The sequence below is a fragment of the Spermophilus citellus genome, assembly GCF_964194105.1.
Source record: "Spermophilus citellus genome assembly, chromosome: 7".
Taxonomy (NCBI): domain Eukaryota; kingdom Metazoa; phylum Chordata; class Mammalia; order Rodentia; family Sciuridae; genus Spermophilus; species Spermophilus citellus.
Window position 1 is genome coordinate 92,934,616 of NC_138188.1, and position 19,362 is coordinate 92,953,977.

Below are 19,362 nucleotides of genomic sequence, written 5' to 3' on the forward strand. Positions count from 1 at the left end.
CACTCGGAATGCAACTCACCTTGAGTGGCAAGGCCCAGGTTCTACCTCTACTATAAAGGGAGAGTGGAGGGCTACTAATGAAAATACAGTAAATAAAATGGAAGTATTTGATCTGGAATTGCCGGAAGTCACCTTTAAGACTAAGAATATTCTCTTATATTTGTTAGTTACCTTAATAAAAATGCAAAACTAAATTACATTTTTAAAAATAAGGCAGGGAGTGATAGAATTTAGAGGGTATATAAAGGGCAGTTATTCAGCATCTAACATATAAACAAGAATGTGAGGTGTCCACCAAAAGTTCACTTGAGACAATCCAAAAAGGTTTGGAGAAGAAATGATTGGGTTATGAGAACTTTACCCCAGTCAATGAATTAATCACCTGATGGGATTAACTGAGTGGTAACTGAAGGCAGGTAGGGTATGGCTGGAGGAGGTGGGGCATTGGGGGCATGCCTTTTGGGGTATATATTTGTATCTGGCAAGTTGGAGTCTCTCTCTCTGCTTTCTGACCATCATGTGGGTTGCTCTCCATACTCTTCCACCATGATGATCTGCCTTACCTTGAGACCCAACTATCCATGAACCGGAGGCCTCTGAAACCATAAGCCCCCAAATAAACTTTTCCTCCTCTAAAATTATTCTCATTAGGTCTTTTAGTCACAGCAGTGAAAAAGCTGACTAAAATAGTGGGCTAATGTTAGAAAAAATGATATTGGCATTGAACCTTATTGAACAACAGAAAGATATCTTAACTAGAAAAGAAAGAAAAATGGTTGGGAAAAACTGGAAAATAAGATAAGTTAGGTGGCATAATCATAACTGATGGTGAGGTTTTGAAGACATCAGTATTTACTCAGTTGAATAACTAAAGCCAGACTTTCCAATGTTTGCAAACTGCCTCAGACCTCAGGGCTGTGATTTCAGAATACTAGCTTTTTCTATTAGAACAAATAGGATAGTAAAGTTTTGATCAAGCCAGTTTTTGTTTTGCTTTCCATTCTGTGAAATGGAGCTAATAATACCTGCTTGCCCTTTACTCCCAAAACTACTATGAAGATTAACTAAATAAAACCTGTAAGGTAGGTTTTTCCTGGAAAGAATTTTTGTAGGTATAGTATTATTACCTTAAGTTATTCTGGGTATTTCACACTTGACTTGGAAGTTTGAATTATATTAGGCATTATTCCCACAGGTTGTAATATACTTTACAGTTTATGCATGTGCGTGTACACACACACACACACACACCCACCCTTACTTGTCCATTGAAACCTTATAAGAATTTACAGTTGTAATTTACTCTTTATCATCAAGTACTCAAGAAGGAGACAACTTTTTAATACCTGGGGGAAATCAATATAGGAAGTAATGACTTAAGCAGAGTAGCTGAATTAGCATCAAATTAGTGGATAAGGTTCCATCAGGTGATGGGCTTGCCTCCTGTAAAGCCCTGTGGGGAAAGTTCATGTTACATGAGAATTGAACAGTGTAAAATTGAGTGCTGTCTTTGCATACATTGATATGAAAAGTGTTTATTGAAAGTTATGGATGTGCATCTACCAAGTGGCAGAACTGAGATTTGAGCCCAGGAGAACTAGACAGTCTTCCTGTAGTATACTGGGTCCTTTGTGATTCAGTCCCCACCTACCCAAACTGTGCCACTTCTGTGATGGCCCATGCTCTGAACTCTTTAGTTACTAGCAGCTAGAGCAGGGGCATTTCATGGGTGCTCTCGGGGCTAGGTTTAGTGTACCAAGCACTTCACAGTGATTATTTCATTTCATTTCCCCCAGAACCCTATGCTTTCAGTTTATTTTTGTCCTCATTCTCCAAGATCATAGAAAAAGCAATTCATAATACGAGAATTTAGTCCCACATATTTCCGTTATATGAGATAGGCAATATCGGAGATATAGAACACTTGGTTATTCTAATATTTGTTAAGCAAATTAATTCTTATATCCACATTTTTCAACACTGTTTAAATTTTTAAACAAATACTTATTTAGATAAAATTGGAAGGTGTTAACTTTTTGATAATTTCTAATGTCAGTGAAATTAGGAGAATTATTTTCTATCTGTTGGTACAAATTTGTTCGTTTGATAGGTTCCTACCGTAAGGTACTGTATTTGACTATTCTGGGTTACTTAAGTCCATGGAATGACATTTTCCCTCTTCTCAACTCCTAGCTCAACCTATATTAAAGCATTTATTCCCTTTTTACAGTTTTATAGGTTTTAAACACATTTTGTAAAAAAAAAAAAAAAAGCTGTATTTAAATTTAACATTGAAAAGAAAATGAGAGCTCTGAACCTTTTCTCTTCCTAAATGTTTAAAGGCCTCCCCTCTCTATGTTTACTATTCATTACCCTTTTTAACTGGAACTGCCCATCAAGCCAGTGAGCTCAACCTCTTTCTTTTGTAGAACTGGCCAGGAGCTTGTCTGGGCTTTACATACTAGTGTTCTGCCACACAGACTATAATGATAGAACTTTCCCCATGGAGTGAAATCAACACTATGATATTTCTGATTCCCCGAATAAAACCAGGGTCGTATTCTTTTCACTCAAGTGACTCAGTGTACAATCCAATTTGGTGTATTCATCTCTGTAGTGCTGTTTGGTTGTGCTTCCCACTGGACCCTAGTACCTATTCAGGATGCAGTATATTCTACTGTTGTCAGGTAGCCAAGGGAAGTGCATCATGATGCAGGGTTTTTTATTTTATTTTATTTATTTATTTATTTATTTATTTATTTATTTATTTATTTATTTTGACCTCTCAGGTGGAATCCTCTATCCCCAAACTGTGTTTTCTCAAGAAAGATGCTCTCTGTACCTGACGAAGCCTTTCTCCTCTCAAGTTTGCTCTTTACCTTTAACTGTTAACAGTTGGCTGACAACCTTCTGGACAATTACTAAGGACTGGCAAATACTTTCTCTGACTTAATTGGGATCCCACATCTCTGCTGCTTTATTTTCTTAACCTTCTAACTGGTCTACTGCCTCCAATCATTCCTCAGCCAAGGTCATCCTGCACACCACTGACATAATTACCTACCTACACATCTCTCCTCATGCTGTTCTCCCACTTAAAGTCTTGCAAGTCTCCCATTTCATTTAGCCTAATTTTCATACTTCTTAACACAGTAATTCCAGTTTTTGTCAGTCTGATTCCTTTCCCTCTATATTTCCATGGCATCTTACTCTTTAACCACTCTGAGATAGTCACTGTTTCAAAACACAGTGCATATTTACTTCCATATTTTCCTAGCTATTACTACATTATATGTATGCTTCTTGTGAGAGAAATTCTGGCTTTCCTTCTAGATGTATGTGAGATACTACTTAACTCCTTCCAACTGTAAAGGCTGTTTGTTTTCCCATAGCCCGTGATATTTCATCATTATGCATTTATATAATGCAGCTGACCTTTGCACTTAAATCAAGTGAGTTAAAGCTGAAGGAGGGAATTTGAGAGAAGGCTTGGGCAAGAACAGGGAGTGTCTTTCAGGAGAAAAGACAGTTTAGGTGTAAAAGATTCCACCTGACAGTTTAAGGACAACTCTTTAGCACAGTTTCATAGTCCTTATTTTATTCCCCAGCATATGCTGGAATCAAGTGGAATTTAAACTTCTTAAAAGCAGTCGTCTTTGTGTATTTATTCAATGAGTGAGTAATAAATAAATGTTTGAGTTGGCAAGAGGAGGACTATATGGCTGAGCTACAATAGGTACATGCCTTTTTAATTGACTTGTGTTTGCCACAGTACCAAGCATTGTGACACTGTGGTCTTGTGCCCTGCAAAGTAGGAATGGGCCCTAGATAATTCTTACTTCCCAAGCCACTTACAGTGCACAACTGGCTTGATCTTTTTTTTTCATATTGGGAAGCTGGATCACTTTTCTTTGCCTATAATTTTCACTATCTAAATTGCTCTTGTGGAAAAGATACTGCTACCTCATAATTCTTAATTATACTAATCATTTTCCTTCCTTGGTTATTGAGAATTATAGCTAAATCAAAGGAAGGATTGAATTTAAGGGAAGTTATGTGATTAACAAAAATTCCTTTAGCTGTCTTATTTTTGGGCATATAGCATCACCTAGTGGTTCTATGGATTATTTCAGGGATTATTTCTAGAGACAGCTTCTCCGTCCTCCCCACCCCCACCCCACACACTTATTTTATTAAACCACTGCTCATTTAGTATATTTTCTTTCCTCTTCTTTAACTCTGTATATTCTGTTACATTTAGGAAGTAAGCCTTTTCTAGCATAGGAACGGGTGTTGAAGAATTGGTGTTTTTTCCATAAAAAGTGTGCCCCACTTAGCAAAAATAGATAGTTTAAAGTATTTTAAATGCAAACAGCAAGGCAACATAGTACAGCACAATATTTTATACATTTCATAAGGTCTGGTACTCTTTGACTAATGCTGTTGTCCAAATAGAAGCCCTTTGTGGAAATATTCTATCCTTTTCTTAAACATAGGATTCCGTATTATCAAGCACATATTATTACTATATGCACAAATAAACACACCTTTATTGTTTACCTTATTTGTGAAGTGCTCAAGAATGAATCCTACATATTGCAATTTCCATTAAACCATTTTTACATTTTGGGATTTTAGATAGAAATTTCTGCCTTCTCAATAAAGATATATTTTGTAATTTTAGAATCATAGCTAAACATATAAATTACTTCATTGAATGGATGCCTTCAGCATAAATTTTAGGGCTATTTGCCATAATTTGTTTTAGATGAACTACTGTGCTTTAGTTTCTCTGTCTTATCTCTCTGTCTCCTCCTGCTGCTGACATTGTTTCTTCCTTTTACAACCTTCTCCTTTTTTCTAGTCTCTACTCTTGGTCCTTTCTGATTTGCTGCTTTTATTCTTCTATGGACTAGAGTCAAGTAAACAAGTCAGGTACACAGGTCAGGTAACATAGCTTGGGAGGATCCCATTCTCTTGACTCCTAAATTTTGTTCTGTTTCCTTTATATTATATTGAAGATACATGTTAAATCCACAATGCTTTATGGTAAAAATAGCTCGATTTTAAGAGTGCATGATTTACTAGATTGAAGTGCACAGTTTTAGTGATTCTATTCCTGCTCAGTTACCCATTGGACAGCTTTTTGTTGTACTATTTGTTTCAGTCCCTGAGATTCTTCATATTCACACACACGCCAAAAATCAAGTCGGGCAACCAGATACTCATTGTGCATCTGCTCTGTCTAATGCATGGTGAGCATGAACATGCATAGACTTCTTTCATGTGTGGGGTTACAGATACCTTGATAATTACTTGCATCTAAATCTTCCATTCACATAGGAAATTTTATTTATTTAAGACCATCCATCCTGAAGATTTTCAAAGGATATTATTTAACTTTTAAACTTTGGCTTGATTTATTATGTAAGCAAATGCAAGCTATAAATGACACTTAAAAGGAAGTTAAATTTTCTACTTACTGTTAATATGAACTGTAAGCCATAGGGCAATTTATTTCTGCATAAATGGTAACTGTTTCTCATGCTTCATAGAATTTGAAACAAGAATGCAGTCACACACTGTATAATGATGTAATGACATTGCAGTCAGCGATGGACTGCATATACAAATGGTGACCCCATACAATTCTATTGCCTAATGATAGTGAATCCTATCTTATTCTGTGTTGTGATGTATATACAGTGACATAGTCTGAATGATGCAGTTCTCAGAACAAAACCCTGGTGTCAAGCAACCCATGTATATAATATGTTATGTAGGCTTTATGTGTGTAGTTGCTGTAAATGACATTTTATTCCAAGTACCTTTTCTAGATTTCTGTCACATGCATAACCTAGTTTAGTAAAGTTTTATGAAGATACTTTATGCTTTTCATTAAATTACAGGCTTGGTTTTAAAACACATTTTGATTCTTTGCCAAGTATTCAGGATCCAAACACATATGATTTCTTACAAAGCCAGAAAAGTGTTGATATTTTTTAATTCCTAAATTGTGAAGAGACATTTTGATGAAATACCCAAACTTTTGTGGATACTAATTTCAGAATTTATTGGCTTTCTTTTTAGTGGAGTTTGTGTTTCTTTGGTTGGATATTTGGCACAACATGCCAAATAGTCAAGTGGCAATAAGCAGGTCAGGCTTTACAGCCAAACCTTGGGTGGCAGATTAAATAAAGATTCTGTACCTTCTCCATGGTGCTTGGGAGAAGGTGACCATTACTCTTTAAAAAATCCCAAAGTGACAAATAAATTTTCTAATGTTTGCTCCTGCTTTAATGGCCTATGATACTGCTAAAGAAACACATCTCCCCCAATGTTTAATGATGAGATTCAGCAAGAAACTTTTTTTTAGGAGCATAATCTAGTTGGCTGGCAGCTATTTCCATAGAGTTTAAGCATCTAATTTGATCACTATTGCAACTATTAAAATTAAACTGGAAAAGATTTAGACTTCAGGAAAATTATTATTAAGATTATAAAAGAACATTCTAACTATAGTATAATATCCTATTTTATGTAAAAATTACCTACATCCTCAACTTGAAGAATATATATGGAATTTTAACAGTATTTATATTTGGAAAGTAACATTGGGTAGGAATCTTTTCTTTTTTGTTTTCCTTTTTTCAGAGTTTTACAATAAATTTGGATTATTTTGTAGTCAGAAAACAAACCATGAAAAATATGTGAAAGAAGTAGATTTTATTTGGGTTTGGTAGCAAAAAGCAAAGAGATCAAATGGACAGTAACTTTTTTGTATTTTTTCCTTTAACATGAAAAGTAACTATTTTCCCTACACAACCTGACTTCATCGTTCAGGAAAGTAGGGAGACAACACATCAATCTGGGATTTAGAAGAGCTCTTGTCAACTTTCATAAGTTCATTCATTAAATACTTGTTGAATATCTATGTTGTTCATAGTGTTGGGGAAGATTCAGTAAACAGAAGTCCTGGGAGGAGATATACAATAAACAAATATTGATGTCTTGTGATAACTGCTAAAGGGGGATTATTAAGTGCTGGGGAAGACCAGTGTCACTTCTCTTTCTGGTCCTCAGTTCATCTTTAAAATGAGAAGAGGGGCTTAGATCAGAGGAATAATTAAATCCTTTCTGTCCTAACATTTTGTAATTCATATGGCAGCTGATTACCTAAGCGACTCAAATTCAGAAATGAGTTAATTCTTTGAGTGAGAGAGAAAGGAAATCTTTATTGTTTGGTACTGAGGATTAAATCCAGGGGCACTTAACCACTGAGCTACATCCCAGCCTGTTTTATTTTATTTTACTTTATTTTTTAAGACAGGGTCTCACTAAATTTCTGAGGGTGGCTTAAGAACTTGTGATCCTATTGAGTAGCTAGGATTACAGGTATGTGCCACCATACCCAGCAGGAAATGTATATTCTGAGATGAATATTTGATTAATAGAATTGTTTAGAGTAGTGTTTTGAAGACTTATTAGTAACATAGAAAAGAAATATCTAAGTGTTAGATGTTTACCTAACATAGTAAATTATAGGAAAGAATCATAAGAGAAATTTCTCTGAATTAAATTCTAATCTTCTTAAGATTAGGTTTTGTGTTGTAAATACATGAAACCCTGAGAAAACAAGAATTTAACTTTAGCTTTTTTTTTCCAGAAGAGTTACATTGTCAGATCTCATTTATGTTTTCATGCAGTCAAGTGATAGAAAATACTGAGGAAACACAGAACATGAAAGAAGTAGATTCTTTGGGTTTAGTGGCAGAAAACCAAGCGATCAAAGGGATATCTTTTTAAATATTTTCTTGGGTGAAGTGCTGTCTCTCTCTTACTATTTCTGGTTTTATTTAGCAGTAGAATGGCTACTTGTGTAAAACTGTACATAATAACTACACTTTTATTACAGTGTTACCTTAAATTGGGGGAATAAAACTGTTCTTTCCTCAGCATAGGAATGTTTTAAGTGGCATCTGCTTCTTCGTATCATTCCTGTAAACTTCATGCTGTCTTTCTTTGTTTCAGATGTCCTCTGGTACTTGCAGGCCTGATGTTTCAGAATCCCCTGAATTGCGTCAGAAGTCACCATTGTTTCAGTTTGCTGAGGTAATATGCTGCAGTTTATACTTAATTAATAAAGAAATTGTAAACAAGTTTCAACTTGTACAGATGACAGTGAATCAAATTAATGAAGTCAGTTAACCATAAATGGGAAAATTGAACCAAATCTTCTAAAAGATATTTGGAACTCCAGAGCTCTTAGTTAAGGAATAATTATGAGTTTTATATAAGTTTTCTTTTTTAAAGTCACAACTAAGTATTATTACACTTAAACCTTATTACTAAATTGTATTCATGGATTTTAAACTTATGAATATAATTAGTTATTAAACGTAAGTCACTGATTGGATAAATTGGAAGACTGAATCAACTCATGGCTTTTGCCAAAGCCTTCCCAAACCTGCCCCCAACCCTGTCTTAAGTCTTAAGTTTCTCTTACTTGAAACTGTAGCACAAGGTTGGTAGTTTTCAGAGTGTTATTTTATGAGTTGGGCTTGTTCTCTTAAAATGCCTTTTGACACTGGTTCAAAGAGATGATGTTAAAAAATACATTATCCTTGATAGCAAGCTTATAGGTTAAAACTGCTTCCTAAAATATCTTTATTTAGCCTAGAACCCTATATCAGTTCCAGTTGATCCCCCTACCCCAAACTTTAAACCACCTGATCTTCCCTTGATCATTTGAATTGTCTTTCCTTAGACATTCTCTATCTCATCCTTCCTGGCATTCGCCCATCCTGCCACAGTTTTATACATGGAGAACATATTGTAGTTCAAAAAAGTATTTTTGACACTGTCACAGCAGGCTGAATATTCCTGAATGCCTTCCTGGTATCACTAGAATGTTAGACATATTTGCTGCAAAGACTCCTTATCTGTCACTTTTCTGCCTCTGTGAGCTCTTCCATGAATTCCAATTGTTTTGCACATTGTTTCCATAAGAGTTAATGTAACACACAGGTGCGGTGGTACATGCCTGTAATCCCCGTGGCTAGGGAGGTTGAAATAGGAGTATTTCAAGTTTAAAGCCAGTGCCTCACCTCAGCAATGGTGAGGCACTAAGAAACTCAGTGAGACCCTGTCTCTAAATAAAATATAAAATAGGACTAGGGATATGCTCAGTAGTTGAGTGCCCTTGAGTTCAGCCCTGGTTACCCCCACCCCAATTGCTAACATAACCTAGTTTTTATGTAGTCTCTTTCAATTGTAGTTGTAGTGTTAGATGAAGTTGGGCCCAACTTTGAGAGCAGAAATTCTTAGCGAATGATCCCTAAACCCTAAAGATCTTGTGAAATCTCTAAAAATTCCTATGAAATTTTGGACACATTAATGTATGAACATTTTTATCATCTCTCCAGCATACTTAAGATTCCAATGAGATTTCTGATACTATTGCTTCTATTTAAAAGGTCCCTGGTCAAATATTTCTTCAGGCATTTTAGGCATTCCTATTCGTGTCATTAATTAAAATCTTTTCTTATTGCAACATTAATTTTTAAAAATATCGTTTTGTTTGGAACTCATGAAATGCTTTTCAGAAAACAAGGTGGATTATAGCACTGATTCAGTTTTTTTTTTTCACTGACCGATTTAATTCTTGAAGAAATGTATTGTAGGTTAGGCTTTTCCTTTTATATAAACTTTATTTTTTCTAAGTTTTGTAGAGGGTTAATAGAGATGAAAAGTAATATCTGAAGTAAGACCTACTGAGGTTGTAATTTCCAAGACTTCAGGAAAATCCTATGGATTCATATTTACAGTCTACCACACTTACCCATGGTATTCATTGGAGATTTCTGTGTTTGTGGTTTGAACAAACACAGTAATGTCTGAACAAGAAAAAGTTCTAAAATTTTACCCTTCGATGTCTTCAAAACATTTGATTTAATTTTATCCATTCACATGGTTGGTTTATATTTAGAGTGCTGAAGAGGATCTGGTTTATTTGTTTTTTCCTTCTTATTGAGATTTATTCTAAAAATTCTTATTTGATTCAAAAATACAGTAGAATTGAAATTTTCCTAATGTCTTCAACAATTAATAAAACCAATAATTTCAATCTTTCTCTTAATCCTTTCTCATCCCTAAATATCACTGTGGTGCTATATTTTACCCATTTTCCTAAGTTTTCTAGAAGTTACTTTGTGGTTGAGCTGCATTCATTGCTTAGTAAGGACCTTTCCATGGAATTGGTGAACAGTTACTAATAAAGAAAGCAAGCTTTAGCGGGACTGGGAATGGGCTGAAGTTACAATATCCAAGGTTTCTGCTCTTGTGACTCACTTTCAACCTGTTTTGTAGCAGAAGAGAAGCTTTATTCACATTGGGACAAAAATTAGTAACTGTCTTGCTCTCAAAGTCCTTGAAAGTAGTTCTACATGGCTTTCAGCAAAGTTTGAGAGAGGCTTCCACGATTACACAATGGAAACGAAAGTTTTCCGTTAAACATCAAGTGTTGTGTGACAGAATCTTCTATCTATTGTTAGACACAAAAGCATGTTTTGTTTGTGTTGAGTGGAAGGATGCAGGTGTTCTGAAAGAAAGAAAATGCTTTTCATATTTAGTGAGCAACTTCTAAGTTGTGATGCTGCGCCAGGCTGTGTGTTTTATGGCCTATCTACTTTATGGCTTACATTTTTCTCACCATAATCAGTAGCCATTAAAAAAGAAATTATCACCATCATTAATTTATAGTTGGGAAAAGCAAGTTTAGCTGAACTGCCTTGGGTCATGTAGCTGGTGAGTAACAGCTAAGATTCAATCCCAGATACCCTGACCCACATCCATGTGCTCCAACAGGTTTACAGCTGCTTCTCTGCAGAAAGCAGCTTGCAGGGAATAATGTAGAGGTGAGAGAAAGTGACTAGCTTTCCTTGCAGTCTCCAGCTTTTAATAATATGTTCTTTGAAAATCATAGAAATATAAAAATTCATTTCAGTAGGTCTCCTTAACTGCTATTTGATACATACCTGATACCTTTACAAGGGACATGGCAACTAAGCCAAACTCTTTTGTCATTTGGTTCTTTCCAACCATTTGTTTTTAGAAACATGGCCTTTGTCTTCTGTTATCATTTATACTGTTCTTCTAAAAGGGATTGAAAGTGATGATTCATGTCTTAATCTTTATAAGTGCTGCAGTGGAAATATATGACAAAATCTAACAGTCTGATATGGGAAAATGTCCTTGTACATTAAAAACAACTTGTTTCCTTTCAGATATCTTCAAGTACACCCCACCCTGATGCTCCTACAAAACAGTGTCAAGCATCAGCCTTGTTTCAGTTTGCAGAGGTAAAGCTTTCTTTTTTTTTTAAATGTTTATTGCCCTCAGAAAACATATTTATCTTAGAAACTACTGAAATGGAATTTTAATAATGTATAGTCAACTTTAAGCATGGCTGTTGCCATTATTAATGTAATACACAGAATATTTATGGCTCTTTGCTGCCTTTGGTATAATAGTTGAGTCAGTTTCATATTTTATACCCATTTTATAAACATTCATTAAGCTCATTCAGAATAGGCACTTACCAGTAATCCATTTATTTTATTTTACCTTGTTTTTAATTTATTTTAAAAGCTTAGAAAAACTGCTGTCAACATGAAGGCCAGAAGATTCCAATTTATTAAATGTTTCCAGTAGTGAAATTAGGTGCTATAATTCATGAATAACATTCTCAAAGCAGATGCAGTGGTGAATATGACCTGTTAAATCATCAGTACTTAGCTTTTGGTGTGATGTAGCTGCAGCCAGTGTTTTTATTAGTGTTTAATCCCCGACTTTGATCAAGTTAGCTCTTGCAGGATCTCAGATTTCTTCAGTTTGTCAGCCAGACAGAGCACATGCTAGAGAGTACTTTCTTGTTGATAATCTGAGGAAGCAGATCTGATATGCTTGATTTTGCCTCAGAACCCTGGCCTCAACCATATGCTCGATCCTGTTGAGCACTGTGTGACAAATAATAAATCTTAAAAATAAGATGCTGCCTGCTTTAGGTCTTTCTCATTTTGCCTTTTTATTCCAACAAAAAATGCATATCAGAAAGTAAGCAATTTTTAATAGGATTGAGAGAATGAGAAGCAGGACTGTTCTGTTTAATATTGATGTATTGAATTACTGTGATTCATTTGAATAAAGAGGACTGCATAAATGAAATGTAAAATGATATCCTTTTGGCAGGAGAAAATCTAGCATCTTCCTTTGAAAAAAAGAGAAAAAAAATTACTCTAAGCTTTCATCTACCCTCTTCCCCGCCAAAATGCTACTTCCTCTTGGGATGCTTGTATTAACCACTGTGACTTTGTTTCAGCAGTAGGCTGCTTATGTGTTAGGCTTCTTTGCCACAGTATTCACTTTAGTTGCTGAGGGCTATTGTTTACAACTGGTGACAAAAATACACATTTCATAAAGAACAATTTGCTTGATGAATCTGAATAAATTAGTATTTTATTATAATTTTCCATTCTGATAAATAGGCTGTTGTTTTCGGTGTATGGGAAAATGGTTTTGTTTAATAGCACATCTTTTTATCTGGTTGTCAACACCCATTAGTCTGTTCCTAATAGGTTTTTAAAGAGTTAAAAAAGAATTTTGGCATGTCGACTAAGGTTATTTTTAATATTGATAACTGAGCTATTCCCATACAACTTTTCAGAAACATTTTCTTGAAAACAGAATTTGCCATGTATTCTGTTTGATTAAATTCTCCATTCTGCAGCATGAATGTTAGAAAGGTATAGTGGCTCAACTTTGACACACCTGATATTTGCATATGCATTAACTACCAAGAATATTCAACTTAATGTAAAATGTCAATGTGAGATATCTGAGCTGGTCTTGGTTGGTGTCCACAGCATGATTAGATGTTATTTAAAAGATATTCCATCATCAGATTCATTAGGAGCCCCTGAAGCCCTGCAGCAGTTCCAAGGGCCTACTTTGATATTATACAGGCACTATCTTGTGATTCTGCAGAAAGAGATCCTGTACCTCTCTTAAAGTAATTCGTCTTTGCTGCTTAGCACACTCTTCAGAAGACTAGAGGATTCGTTCCTTGTCTCTTAATTTTATTAAGTTTATTTTCTAAGGAAGAAAAGAACTTATTTGACGTCTGAGAGTTGTCCCACTGATCAAGAGCACTTGCCTCTGAGGGCTTTTGGTTTTTGACAAGAAGAGTATGTAGGATTTGAAGAAGTTTAATAATATTGTTTATTTGAAAACTTATTAGGAGCTGTTTCAATGATTTGTAACATAGGAAGGCATGCATGATGGAAAACCCAAAATAATATGGATAATGTAAAAAAGTGTTTTCTATTATGTTCTAGAATTCAATGCAATTCCCTATTCTCAACTCTAAGGGTATTACTTTTCCTAGTTATATTTTGCATAGGTTGATATAAGCCCTTTCAATTTCTAAGCAAATTAAATAAATTATGGCATCTTTTGTTAGTTTTAAATGTTATATGTGTCATGTAAGAGAAGTTCATGATACTGTAAGGATATATAATATGTCTAGTCATTTTCCTCTTATGACAAAGAGAAGCCTAAGTTTCAATCTTGATCTAACCTTCTGTTAGCCCAATACTGGGCTGGTTTATTTAAAGTTAAAAAGAACTAACTAGCTGGGCGTGGTGGCACACACCTGTATTCCCAGGGGCTTGGGAGTCTGAGACAGGAGGATCTCAGTTCAAAGCCATCCTCGGCAATGGAGAGGCACTCAGTGAGACCCTGTCTCTAAATAAAATATAAAGTAGGACTGGGAGTGTGGCTCAGTGCTCAAGTGCTCAAGTTCAATCCCCAGTACTCCCCCCCCCCAAAAAAAAAGCTAGGTGAACTAATAAAATTATCTACTAAAATCTGCCATGAGCATGTATATTGCAGTAGAAACAAAATGGGCTATAATTACTATGATGATATACCTAAAGATCTTATATCTCATGATACACCATCACCTTTGACAAACAGAAAAACCTCATGAAATTCTTGTTCTAATTATTTTGTAGCAAAACTTTACAAACTTTAAAGTATATCAGTGTCACCTAGAAGGCTAGGTGAACCTCACTCCCAGAATTTTTGATTTATCAGTGGAAGTGTGGGCCTGAGAGTATGCCATCAGGTTTTCTTTTAGGAAACCACAATTTAAGACACTTATCTCCAGTTATCTTTTTTTAATCCCCAAATTACTAAATTATGATTGTTTTGACACTCTACTATATCTGTATGGCCTCATTGGGGAAGGGATGGAAAAGAGGAAGGGATGGGTATGTAATTAAATTGTCCAGTGGACCACTTTATACCCATCCCTTTTCAGAGGGATTTGGTAGATTATTTCTTAGTTAGAAATGAATGTTCATATAGCTTAGGAATCAATTAGGTTTTTAAAAAAAAATTTTTTTTAATGTGGTACTGAGGATCGAACCCAAGACCTCGCGTGTGCAAGGCCAGTGCTCTACTGCTGAGCCACAACCCCAGCCCCTCAATTAGATCTTTTAATGTACTTATTTTTTAATGTTATTTTAAAACCTGGCATCCAAAATCCTTTGAAACCATTCCTGCTAATTTCATATACAAACTCTTAGAGAGATTTCTCTATACAATCTCTTAGAAATGGGTTATTTATTGTGTAATATATTTGTCCAAGAAACCTACTCTTTAAAAACCAATAAGCCCTGGGCACTTCTTTGGATTTAAATAGGTTTTTTTTTTTTGGGGGGGGGAGGGTGTGTGTTTTATTTCACATAAAGAAGGATTTATTTTTTCCTTAACCATAGTTTTAAAGCCTATCGAAGTTAACCTATATGGAACCAGGAAACTCAATAAAGCACATTTTGTTTATATATTCCTTATGAATGTTTACATTAAAGGGAAGAAGATAATATATCTACTTTATTGGATCTAGAAAGAAATAACAGAATGCAGAGACTTGCATCCCATCCCATTTCTGCCCGTCTCTCATTCCATATTGACATCCGTATTTCATCCAGATTCATCTCAGCTCATCCAATTTGCTATTGCTCTGTGTTTCCAGGCTCTGATTCATTAAGTTGGTCAGAATGAGTTCCCTGTTTGCATCTTTTGTTGTTTAGTTTACAGGTAGAATGACACATCAGTCACTTTTTAGATCTGGTTTACTGAAGACTGATAACCAAATACAATGCCAGAGAGGGAGCTATTGTTTTCCATTATTTATCAGGTCTAAAAGCCATGACCATTCGCATTCTCTTCTCTTCTCTGTGATAGAGTAGATCTTTGCATTGAAAAATTACATATTTACTTTAAAGAAACGGAGAGCTAATTTAGATGGTTTAGAGCTAATTTAGATCTGGACATTAAAACTTTCCTTAGAAGATACTGTCGATAAAAGTACAAGCATAATCTCAAAAAATTTAAGGTTTTGTCACAATTGGATATAAACATTAAGTCCAAATTTAAAACATTTTATTTCCATGAATTCCAAATATGTTATGGAATAGTACACTTCATAAAAAACATCATATACTTACACTGCAACTAATTAGTGGACATATTATGTATTTTATTGGAACTGTTAATACTCCTTTAAAGGTAAGAAAGACCAGTTGTCCTCATATTGTACATTTGTTCTTTGATTTTTTAATTCATTCAACAATTATTAGTCATTCTTCTCCAAGGCTACAATGTTTATGATACCCCTTGTGCTTGCAAAAAATTCCACCATTACCTACTTTTATTCTGATCATTACCACCTGTTTCCTTGGTGCATTTGTCTACCTTAGGCAAACATAAAATTAGTAATTTAATGTCTAGAGTGGTAATTTTTCTTAGCTCTTTGCCTTACCTCATGTACTCTTTCACCCAGCATTTTGCCAACCTTTATGGATGTGTACTGTTTATCTGACTATCACATAATAGTCAAAAGTAGAGACTAAAATGGAGTTAATAGACTGGCAAGCACCATCCAATTTGAGGAAAGTAAAAAGCATGGCCATGAACATAACTATGCAGTGTTACCCTCTAGTGATGCCATCTACCATCAAACGTGAACTTCCTCCATTGCTGGACAGTCATTGAAAAACTAACATTAACTATGTTGTTCTTACCTGAAAGGATACATGTCTCTTAAGTAGGAGATTATTAGCAGAGGTGAACAGTGGCAATACGAGAAATCAGCACTGTGCAAGCAGTGCCTAAGATCAAAACTACTAGTGTAGATGAGAGTCCTAAGAGAACATGTGTGACATAAAAAGAGAGCTCTGATACAAAGCCCTGAGGGGAAAACAACATTTAAAGAACACTGTAGAAAGAAGAGCTAGCAAAGGAGAGTGACCTGAGAAGTAGGACCCTACTGTAGTAATAGAATCCAAGGTGCTACAGAGAAATTCAGGTAAGGATTCAGCCATCAGAATTAACATCTGTCCAGTTTTCCACTAACCTACCACCCCAATTAAGAAGTTAAAAGACATTTTTAGGAAACACATCTTTGTGTGATACCACTGAGTCGTTCCACAAAAATTTTATTGTTAGGAGATTCTGGAAGTGTTGGACCTCCCCCACATGCCATTTTGGAAATCAGGTTTCTAGCAACCTTAAGCATAAAATCTCACCCCAGCCCTATACCTATAAATAGGTAAAAATCCTCCCAGAGGCAATGAGAAAAGCTGTTCTCATTATCATGGGGAGCTCCTTTTGGAAGGCAAAGATCCATTTCAGTCCTCCACTCAAGTCAAGAAGCTGTGCTTTAATGGAAGGAGACCAGATAATGCATCTGTGTAGTCTGTAGTTCTTCACAGAGCCTTGCTCTGCATTGAGCACAAGATATGTGGTAGTAAACAAACACAGCCCTGGAGCAGAGACCAATGCAACAAAAGCGACAGCAGAGGGAGCCTAGTGGAAGAACTAGAAAAACAGCTTGGGCTGTGTAGTGCCGCTCTGTCCTGTCCTTCAGCAATTCTTAATTGTGCAGCAAGTATATTATTCTACAAATGACTAAATCTAATATAAGTAGTATCCTCAGGCTTGACAGTTTTTTAACTCTGCTCGATTTCAGTTTGTAACCAACTTTTGGAATTGTACTAAAAGGGTTTATGTTTACCAGTGTTCATAATAACTTATTAGTACTAATAATTGTATCTCATATTGAGAGCATAATTATGACCTCAGCACTGTGCTGCTCACTAATATGAAATCTTATTGTCTCATGTAATACAGGGCAGGTGTTGTTTACATATTGAAGGTAAAGTAAATGAGGCTTAAAAGTGTTCATTATTTGAATTAAATCCACAAAGCAGAAGGTAACGAAGGCCGTCTCCCTTCAGTTCTAAAACCTTAATTCAAAGAAAGCAGAAAGTAACGAAGGCCATCTCCCTTTAGTTCTACAAACTTAATTCAAAGAACTGTCGTTTACGTTCACTACCTCATTCCTAAAGTCACTAAGAGTCAGTGGTAATTAATGAGTTTGTTTTTTCTCAGTCTAATGATAAGTAATTGAATGTAGCTTATATAAAAAAGTAGAAGTGACATTTATTAGTAAAATATTCCAAACTTCAGAAAGATTGAACCCCATAAGTCATCTTCTAAAGGAAAGCAAATGATCAGAGTAAATATGGGAGGCCTCTGTTAAAACCGATTGCACCTGGTGGAAGAAAGTGTCCTCATGACTTTCTTAAACTTTACCTTTCATGATGGGCTTTGTAGATGTTTAAATATATCTTCTACAAAGGCTCTACTCAGCAGGATTTCTTGGGGAGAAATTGCTCTAGCAGTGAGCACTTAGTCCTTCTAGGACTTCTAGAATCTCCTGTGAGTCCTGGGTGTCACCTGTAAGGATATATTCATCAGGCAGGATTTTCTCGTGAACAATTGAGAAACAGCTTTGTCTGAACTTGGAAAGAATTCAGAATCACAAAGAACCTGGAAGTGTAGACCATAGCTAACCATGATAGAAATTCTCCAGGAGAAGAATGTATATATCTTTCTCAGCTCTTACTGAGACTAGAAATTGAAAATGAAGTTTTCATATGAAAATAAGGCAGTGCTATTCATTTTTTATCTGTGCCCAGACACCATTTAACCAAATTGCCAGAAAAATATGCAGTCAATGTAATGCTATGTATATCACTGTACCACAACATAGCATAGGTCTATACAACTATACAACTTGGATTCCTGTCCTTGATTATCAGTCTTTGAGTGTACTTGCAACATGGCCAGGGTCAGTGTTTATAAAAAAACTTTTAGCTTCCTCAGCTCCTGTCATATTGCCTACCATATTTATTGCCTAGCATGTATTCTCAAAAAAATCTGTTCATTTACTTGATGCTGTCTTTCCACAAAGATCCCAAATATTTTCTTAAAAATTAGCCAATTGCTTGAAATGCAAAATAACTCTAAATCTCTTTAATTTTTGGCCTATTGATGAATTTGGAAACTCAATCAATGAAACAGAAATGGAAATGCATATCTTTTTTAAGGTTCTAGAGTTAAAACCTGGAATGTGCAAGATAATACTCTTGTCATTAAATGGGCACTATAGAGACACCTGTTTTTGTTTGTTTTTATTATTTTTTTAATTGTTGATGGACCTTTATTTTATTTATTTATATGTGGTGCTGAGAATTGAACCCGGTGCCTCACACACACTAGGCAGGCGCTGTACCACTGAGCTATAACCCCAGCCCCATTTATTTTTATTTTGGAGCTGCCAAAATAGTTCCTTTTCCCCCCAATTTGTTCTAATTAGTTATATATGACAGTAGTAAAATAGTTTTTAAAATGATCATCCCAAACATGATGTGTTCAAAGTTATTTGGTACTTGGGAGCAATAATATTCCCATAAACGAAGGAAATTTCTTATATGTATATGGATGGAAGGCAAAGATTCTGGTATCATAATTAATGTTCTTTATGTCAATTGTTTTCGATATAGATCTCTTCAAACACTTCGCAGTTGGGTGGTGCTGAGCCTGTAAAACGCTGTGGGAAGTCTGCACTCTTTCAACTGGCAGAGGCAAGTTATTGTGAATATATTGAGATAAGATCTGCAGAGGTGGAAATCACAAAATAATTATAACTGTTCCATAAACTGTACATCTCACCTTTGACCATAAAATGTGTTATATCTAATTTTCAACAATGAGAGTTAACCTTTAATTTATGAAAAAGGAATTTCAGTACTAAAAGTCATTAAGCTTAAGAAAGGTTATGCAGAGATATCACAAAATCTATTTTCAAAGGTAATATTTTAAAATAAGGGGTTTTTTTTGTCTCTTTAGTTAAGTAAGTCCAGTGGAGCACAGAATAGCCCATGTGTTACA

General features: G+C 35.2%; 1 protein-coding gene across 14 annotated transcripts in view; it reads left to right on the top strand.

Moving 5' to 3' along the window:
* Positions 1-19,362, top strand: part of BBX (BBX high mobility group box domain containing) — a 262,512-nt gene that overhangs the window by 192,874 nt on the left and 50,276 nt on the right. For all 14 annotated transcript variants that reach the window (XM_081301612.1, XM_081301606.1, XM_081301608.1 and 11 more), the window contains 3 exons: positions 8,032-8,112; positions 11,286-11,360; positions 18,975-19,055. In XM_081301612.1, coding sequence (XP_081157738.1) covers positions 8,032-8,112; positions 11,286-11,360; positions 18,975-19,055 — 237 coding nt within the window. The remainder of the gene's footprint in view (positions 1-8,031; positions 8,113-11,285; positions 11,361-18,974; positions 19,056-19,362) is intronic.